Source organism: Cicer arietinum, chromosome 5 (assembly GCF_000331145.2).
Source record: "Cicer arietinum cultivar CDC Frontier isolate Library 1 chromosome 5, Cicar.CDCFrontier_v2.0, whole genome shotgun sequence".
Taxonomy (NCBI): Eukaryota; Viridiplantae; Streptophyta; class Magnoliopsida; order Fabales; family Fabaceae; genus Cicer; species Cicer arietinum.
The window spans coordinates 63,575,751-63,584,365 of NC_021164.2; the positions used below are offsets into that span (position 1 = coordinate 63,575,751).

The window sequence follows — 8,615 nt, forward strand, 5'->3', positions numbered from 1 at the left end:
ATGTCATCTACATACAAGACCAACAACACTATTGTGCTATTACTAGTTCACCTTCATTCTTAATGAATCTAAAGTGTCTTACAACTTTATTAAAATGAAGATTTCAGCTTCTAGAAGCTTGCTTCAATCCACAAATGGACCTTTGTAGCTTTGCATACCTTTCCAACATCCTTTGAATCTCCAAAACCCTTAGGTTGTGTCATAAATATTGAATACTAATTTATTGAATTATATAAAAATACAAAACTATCCTTATGATAACATTATAAATATTTTTTAAATTAATTATTAATATTTCATTTTAAATTTAATATCAAATTCTATTAATTATTTTTATATTTATATTTAATTAAATTTATATTTTATAATTTATATTATATTATATAAATTATTTTTATATTTAAATTGGTAATTAAGTAAATGATTGTTTTTATTATGTCATTTTAATCTCTAACTCAATTAAAGATAGAAATTTTAAATTAATTTATTATATTATGTTACTTGATCAAAATTTGATATGACAACTTATATGTCCAATAAAAAACATTATTTAAATAAGGAAAATGCTAAACAGTAAAAAATTAAAAATAATATAATTTCTTTTTGTTTTTTCATTCCGTCTTTCTACCATATTTTCCACCAAATATAGAGACCACTTGACCAACTTATAAGAAATTGATAACTCAAATACTTAGTGTGTTTCTCTAAATATCTGCTACTAAATAGATAGCTCTTTAAAAAATTGAAGATCATATTGGGAGTGAAATGGAGTTTCTTCATCGTCGTTTTGGGAGGAGTTCAATGACCCGCAATTGATTTTCCACCGAATGCGCCGGTGATGATTGATGAGTAGAAACTAGAAATCTCCATTGTAGCGATTTTCATGGCGGGAACGGGATTTGGTGGCGCAACGGCACCAACGCCACTGGTTAGATCGTGGAGGACCGCCTTTTTGACGCTGAGGGATGAAACCCTAACGAATCCTCCCCGCACTTCCACATCTCAAATGCTCCACAATCTCATTTTCTCTCATTCTCATACTCTATTGTGTGCTGCTCCCGAACTTCCTTCTCACGAGGTATCTTATCTTTCAAAACTCATATTTAATGCCTTCGAATTCGAATACTATTCGGTTTCTCTCTGATTTTTGTTTGATTTTTTCCCCTAAGGTTTTATCGGACATTGTGTTTATGATGGAATTGGTTGCTGCTACTTCTTCAGATGAAGAAGACTGTATTCATATTTATACTCAGACATCACGCATGGTATTCAGTTCTGCTTTTTTATAATTTTGCTGATTTAATGATTTTACTTAATGATTTTAATGAGACATCACGAATTGTCTTTAATGATTTTACTTAATGATCTGGCTTGTTGCTTTCTTCTTCTCGTAGATCCATGATATATGTCGACACGTTTCGTTCAAAATTACTGGCTCATCTTTCAGTAGTGTTCTTGGTTATTTTGGGAAGATGCTGGATCGGTTTCTCGGACCAAATGGAATTTGCAGAACCGCAGCAATAGTTCCTGCTGTTGAATGCCTGCAGGCTATTAGGTTATTTCATGCTCTTGAAATTAATTGATACTTGATGCAATATTACTTTGGCTGTATGTATAGCTATGCTTTATGTTGGGGAAGTTATTAATGCTTTAGTTTGAAATTCATAAGAGAAAGAGCAGGCTTTTTGTTTCTTTAGTAACCCAATCGATCATTTCACACAGATTAAAAAAAATGTATAAATGAAAGACAGAGAGAGAAAAATACTTTTACTAAAATATATTCCTTCCATCTCACTATGCGTGTAGTTTAAGGTTTTTGCACTCATATTAAGAAATGCAATAGTTAGAAGAAAAAGAGAACTCATTTTACCAAACTACCCATCTTAACTATTGCTGGGTTTTTCACTATTATCAATGCAAAACATAATAATACTTTGGAAGTTGTGTATACAATAATCATTAAAGGGTAGTGTAAAATATGTGATTTTTGTGTTTCTTATGTTTCTAATGAGATCACACACCTTCCTATTTATAATGGTGCTGCAATAATTATATTCAATATCTAAGAAATTGTATTGACTAGGATTACTAACAATTAGTCTAGGATGTTGCACAATAAAGGAATAATTAAAACATACACCGAATTTTAACAGGTAGTATAGAAAAAATATAAACTAAAGTTGTACTGAAAATTGTAAATGACATTTATTTTAAGACAATTTTTTTGCTATAGTGACACTTATTGTGAGACAGAAGAAATACTTATCAAGTATTGATGCATTAACTATTACCATTAATGTAAAGTGCAAAATATTGAATGGAAAGTGAGAAATGGAGTATTAGTTAGAGGGTACAATTGGAAAAAAATAATTCACGTTACATTGTAAATTGAAAAATGTCATTCATTTTGGGATAAATTATTTTTACAAATGAGTCAATCATTGTGGGACAGAGGAACTAGTACATATGAGATTTGAAGTTTGAATTTCAGGAATTTCTTTTATTTATCGTGAAAGTGTTCTATTAGTTGGTTGTTTTAACCATCAGTGGGAGCTTTATTTGTAAAGTAAGTTGTTATGCTGCAGTAATGTTTTTTAATCATCAGTTGTTTGAGTGGAGATTATCCCTACATCTGGAGGGTGCGAGGCACCAAGGTGAAACTGAAAAAAAAAACTCTAGATCTTTTTTATGGTTTTCTTTTTTCTTGAGGTTTTTTAAACTGATAATTTATCAAATACTATATTTTGAGTCATCTGAATTTGCTTCTTTATTTTGGTTTATTTAGAGTTTTTGGTGGTATCTGAATATTTATTATTCAAGTTGTGGGCATTTCATACTAATAAATATGAATGGTTGAATGCTGTTGATGCAATCATATTGTTGACGCCTATTCGAAGGTATTAATGTTAAGGGTTTAATTGGTATGCACTTGCAATGTAAAATAAATTTCACAGGCATCCAATTATATATCGCCACTATGTCACTTTATTATATTAATTCCTAAAATAGTAAAATACCTCCTCAAATATTTATGTGGTGAGAAGTGATTAGATGCATGTGTAATTTTTTTTACACAGACAATGCATTATCAATTAAACTCTAATGTTAATAGTCGACTAAATTTTTATGTTTTGCTGTTAATGCCTCTCAACTTTTTGTTGGTACATTAAATTTACCCTATACAAAATTTGCTCCTGTCCAGATGTATCATTACTCTATCTCATCGAAGATGGTTGCAGTCTGAAGATACTATACTAGTTAAATTTCTACTTGATGTTATTGTTAGCTCTCAAGGTGTGTCATTTTGGATGCCTCATTCAGCATACAAAGAAAGATTGGCAGAGATTAGTATGAGTTTTTCCACAGAAAGCAGTTCAAGTGAGCTACAGACAGTAGCTTTTGAGTTGCTCAGCGAAGCAATCTCAAGAGCTGGGTCATCTTTCCCGGTTGATATCTGGAGATCAATGCTTGAGGTATATACTTCTTCCTTTTATGTCCTTATAAATTTATATATCAATTCCAGCAAAATATTTTAACTGGTTTCTTCTGAAATAGGTGGTCAGAAAAACAATGGATGTCATGGCATTAAAAACCCCAGTTGTGGAAGATCGTGCAATGTCCAGGTAACCTGTTTGTTGAAAGATCTCAGTAGAAGCCAATGATAAAACTCATTGAGATTCACTCTTTGGCTATATGTCATTCTTTACAAGTTGCTGACACATCTTTTCTGCAGATTTTATGAATCTTTACTGAGCTGTCTGCATCTGATCCTTACTGATCCTAAATGTTCTGTATCTGATCATGTAAGAAAGACATTTTATTTTATTGCAAAGGACAAATTGTTTTACTTTTACCCCTAACCATTGTGACACTAGATATTTTTTCAAGGTGTCAGTTTTTGTTGCTGTGCTGCGAATGTTCTTAAATTATGGACTTCCGGGTAGAACCCCAAGTACTTTGCTAGTTGGCCATACGGACATGGGTCTTAATAATGTAAGTCCTATGGCACACAGGGAGCAACTGAACAAGTCAGATCATAGTGTATATAGGCCTCCACACTTGCGCAAACGGGACTGCTCAAATGTGAAGCCCAATAGAGCTAGGTATTCTCAATGTATCTCTGATAATGAAACTTCTACTATCAATGTTACATCTTCAGATTCAGATTTTAGTGATGGAGATGGATCAGCTAAAGAGAGTGCTAGAGGGCAGAACTCTAGGGTTAGAGTTGCTGCTATAATTTGTATACAGGTAAATTCAAAATTTGATGTCCTCTCACCCTTCTGAAGTATTTTCTTTCATGAGAACATGGATCCTAATATTGAAGTTACTGTTAGATTTGCCCAAAATTTATATCTAATATTTTGTTAAGATTCCAAATAATCATTTTTCCCCAGAATTGGGAAAATCTACATGCTAATTCTCACTTAAATCCCCACTCTCCCCTTCAATCCCCTCTTCTTATTTATAGAAAATGTGCCTTATTTATTTCCTCGAACTATCTCCGCCTAGCTTGTACCTAAGTCTCTTGACCAACAGACCTATCAATCATGAAGTACTGGATTTGACGCAATGTGAATTGAAACTTGATTCTCATACTAGAGTGTACAATACCCAATAATATGTCACAAGTCACTTGTGTCATAGCTCACCTTTTGAATTGTGGAATTGCTTTTGCCACTGCATTGTGTTTCTAACTTTTCACTACACCAAATTCAGGATGATGGAGAGAGGAAGAAGGGAGGTAGAGGGAGAGAGAGTTATTTGAGCTTGTCTTTCAATTTTTGAACCTAGGCCTGTGATGTAGAATTGCAAACATGTTCTACCATATTTCAAAAGTTTTTTCGATTGTGCACCTTAAACTTGAGTGCCAATAATTAAATATTTTTTATTATGATTTGCAAACTTGGAAGGTGATAACATTCACATTTGTAGGGACCACCGCATCTCATTGGTGTTGGATAGCTAGAATCCACCAAATAATACTTTGCAATGGTTATTTATTTTTTATTTACTATTATTGTTATTATGCTGGGTGTGAAGGATCTTTGTCAAGCTGATTCTAAATCTCTCTCAATGCAATGGTCCTTGCTTTTGCCAACCAGTGATGCACTACAACCAAGGTATGGCCAGAGCATTCTTCCTGCTTTTATGAATTCAAACTTGTACTATCTGTTTTCTCTTCATCTGAATTTTTCTGACTATGTTTTTGTTTTATTTGCATATTCATAGGATGCGTGATGCAACTTTAATGACTTGCTTGCTATTTGATCCTTGTTTGAAGGTAATGACTTTTGTTGCACATTTCACCTTGCGTGTTAATGGTTTCCCAACAAAGTTTTTTATTTTGAAATTTAGTTGTTGTGACATGTTACCACTATTCCCCTCCGTTCTAGCAAATTATTCCTTTGGCATTTTCTGCGCATATAGCACCTTCCCACTTTGGCCAATTCTTATCTTGCATCTCTTTTCATATACACACAGCCCACCACTTTTCTTCAACCCGCTGCTCTGAAGCTCTTTTTTTTTTTCTTTCTAAAATAAACATTTTTTTTTTGGGTCTATTCTATTCCCTGCTAAGAAAAAGTTGTTTATGTTATCTATAGGTACGTATGGCGTCAGCATCAACACTAGTGGCCATGTTGGATGGTCCTTCTTCCAATTTTCTGCAAGTAGCCGAATACAAAGAGTCTAGCAAAATTGGATCTTTTACTGCACTTTCAAGCTCTCTTGGGAAAATTTTATTGGAAATTCATAGAGGTAGCTAAAACATCTGCAGTATCTTATTGAATATGTTGTTACTCAAACAATTTTTTATTAAGCTATTGATTTCTTTGTTGAAAAGTTTCTTTAAAAATTTATCGATTTCTCATTTTTCATACTTGAATTTCACTCTTCCTCCTTTTTTCCTCTATTTCAGGTATTCTTTACTTAATACAGCATGAAGCTCGTGGTAAATTGCTGGCATCGTTGTTCAAGATTATCAGGCTTGTGATATTGCATACGCCGTATGTCTCTTTGCTTCCAGCACCTTCATTTTTTATTTCATCTCATAGTGCTGTAGTTCTGTTACGATTGGAATCAGTGACATTCTTTGGTGTCATTTGAAATGCCTTATGTGGTGGATAGGATGATATAAGTGTTTAACTAATACAACATTAATGGGATGTTGGGAACCCCTATAATTAACAATTTTCCAACTCAGCAACTTCTATCTATAACTGAACAGTGCTGCCTAATGGATTTCTCAATGCTTAATGTTGTTGCCATTTTGAAAGTGGGAGTGTACTGCTGATTGTTGAAACAATTGAAAATGAAACCTGGGACGAGGGTCTGGCAATTGCAAATAAGATGTTGATTATTCTTAATATATACTAAATATTTAATAGTATTAATTACACAAACACCATATATGCTTTCTAATTTTTAGGAGATAGTTTTGGGACTTAGTATTTCCTTCTTCATTCTGAACGTAATTTGGTTATTATGCTATCTCTGCCGTTAACACTGGGTTTTCAGTCTTTTATCTATTTGTGCTTGTAGAAAATTAATTAGTATCTGCACTGAAATTTTTGTGTTTAACAGATATTCAAGAATGCCATCAAATTTGTTGCCTACTGTTATTACTTCTCTTAGGACAAGGATTGAAGAAGGGTTTCGGTACAAAAGTGACCAGAATAATCTGCTGGTTAGTTGTATGATTGAGCAAAGTTTTGTTGTCCTTCTGGCCCCATAACTTCTGGGGAAGTAATACATGTATAACATGACTTGTGTTAGCAGGATGCTGCAGTTGGTTGTTTGACATTAGCCCTGTCTATTTCACCATCCTCTGCTCAAGTAAGGAAGATGCTCTATGATGAGGTTTCTTCAGGTATCTTTTAATTATAGTACTCTTGATGTTAAAATCAATTGCATAATTATCATTTAAAATTAAAGAAATAGTCTGAGATAAAAAATTGCTCTAAATGTGAATATTTTCTTATGAAGATTCGTTCATTCTTATTTTATGTTTCACATAATTCATTTGTGTTTCATTTGAATGATTCAGTTATTTTGATTGAGATAGATACATAGTCACATATCTGACTGGTAGTGAATTCATAGGAAATAATATTTGTTTGTGTATTGTGTAATTTTATTGATGTTGTACTAATGAGGAAAAAGGGAGGTGATTGGGAAGTAAGTTTTGGGGGAGTTTTACGAGAATGTGGGGGATTTGGATAAGGGTCATGATGGTTTATAGAACTGTTATTTGCAGGTTCTTGGGATATTGTTTGTAGCCTAACTGTTATTATGCTTGGATGTGTACCTGTTAGAATATTAGAAAATATCTTATAATATCTTTTATATTATATTAGAGTATTTTGAGTTATTTTCTATGATCAACTTATAATCATAGAGAATCGTAGAATATCTCTCATTATTATTATGATTTATTCCTTATTTAGGATTGAGTCTATGTTTCTCTATAAATAGAGATTAGTATTGAGTCCTTTGTAATCAAGTCAGCATTAAGCTATTATCAATAATATTCAAACCTTTATTATTTTCTCTCCTCCTTTTCTCTAAAATCCCACAATTTCAACAGTACCCATGGTAATAGTATTTGATCTAATTATAAACAATGATGCATAAAGTTAGATTAGGCATTGCAATGAATTCTAGGTATCACCTTTGAGACTTCATTCCTAAACAAGAAATTTGAAGATGTTAGATTAGGCATATTGCGTGGCATATCCTTGAAATCTCCAGTGTCACCTTTGAGACTTCATCCACAAACAAGGAATTTGAAAATGTTAGATAATGCATATTGTGTAGCATATCCTTGAAATTCTGAAAGCTAGTCACCTCTAAGCCTGAACATATTAAAATATTTTGATCATTAGAAAAATTGGTGACTGGAAAAGAATACCTATTCTCTAACATTAACCAGATAGCATTTTTATTCTCACTTATCTTTACTACTCTTTCCTATGCTTTGCCAATAGAATTTTGTTTGGCTCTTGGATATATGAAGTCAACAATGGTATGTGCATCAACTAACCAGGATGACGGATCTGCTTGAATTGCATGTTTAGCTACACAATAATATTGGTTTGATTTTGGGTATAGGATATTGCTATCTGTTAGTTTGGCTTCATGTCTGCAATTGTTGGCTTTCTTTCAGGTTATCTTGAGACTGAAAAGAAGTCGGGGGTTCTTTCTTTGTTATTTGAATATTCATCGCAAAGAAGTTGCCCAAGCATTTGCCTTGAAGCTCTTCAGGTAATCTTGACAAAAATATTTTTGGTATAGGTTGCTGAGTGCAATGTGCATTCTCTGTTTTGTTAAGGTGTCTGTGCATGTGTTGACATTGTTGCAGAATTGTTAAAGTTAGAGTCTGTTACAGACTGTTAGACTGTCAGTAACAAATCTGATAGAATTAAGCTAACGAGACTGTAAGAAGAGAACAGATTCTCTCTAAGACTGTTCATGAACATTTTTTTTACAGTATTCTTTTTGTCCCTTTATATTTTTTTGGCTTGCACTTTTGGTGTCCTAGGTAGTACGATTGTGCGGTTTGAGTCTTTCAACTCAAGCTTCAATTGTGCCCATTGGGTACCTCAACTCTTTCC

General features: G+C 32.9%; 1 protein-coding gene across 2 annotated transcripts in view; it reads left to right on the forward strand.

Moving 5' to 3' along the window:
- Nucleotides 1–666: 666 nt before the first annotated feature.
- LOC101508773 (uncharacterized) overlaps nucleotides 667–8,615 on the forward strand; it is a 24,239-nt gene continuing 16,290 nt past the window's right edge. The window contains exons 1-14 of one of the 2 annotated variants that reach the window (XM_073368464.1): nucleotides 667–1,078; nucleotides 1,170–1,265; nucleotides 1,395–1,555; nucleotides 3,203–3,473; nucleotides 3,556–3,623; nucleotides 3,734–3,803; nucleotides 3,889–4,251; nucleotides 5,044–5,123; nucleotides 5,233–5,284; nucleotides 5,607–5,760; nucleotides 5,921–6,008; nucleotides 6,586–6,688; nucleotides 6,781–6,871; nucleotides 8,168–8,265. In XM_073368464.1, coding sequence (XP_073224565.1) covers nucleotides 884–1,078; nucleotides 1,170–1,265; nucleotides 1,395–1,555; nucleotides 3,203–3,473; nucleotides 3,556–3,623; nucleotides 3,734–3,803; nucleotides 3,889–4,251; nucleotides 5,044–5,123; nucleotides 5,233–5,284; nucleotides 5,607–5,760; nucleotides 5,921–6,008; nucleotides 6,586–6,688; nucleotides 6,781–6,871; nucleotides 8,168–8,265 — 1,890 coding nt within the window. In that variant the 5' untranslated portion in view covers nucleotides 667–883. The remainder of the gene's footprint in view (nucleotides 1,079–1,169; nucleotides 1,266–1,394; nucleotides 1,556–3,202; nucleotides 3,474–3,555; nucleotides 3,624–3,733; nucleotides 3,804–3,888; nucleotides 4,252–5,043; nucleotides 5,124–5,232; nucleotides 5,285–5,606; nucleotides 5,761–5,920; nucleotides 6,009–6,585; nucleotides 6,689–6,780; nucleotides 6,872–8,167; nucleotides 8,266–8,615) is intronic. The other variant, XM_004501998.4, reaches the window with a different exon arrangement.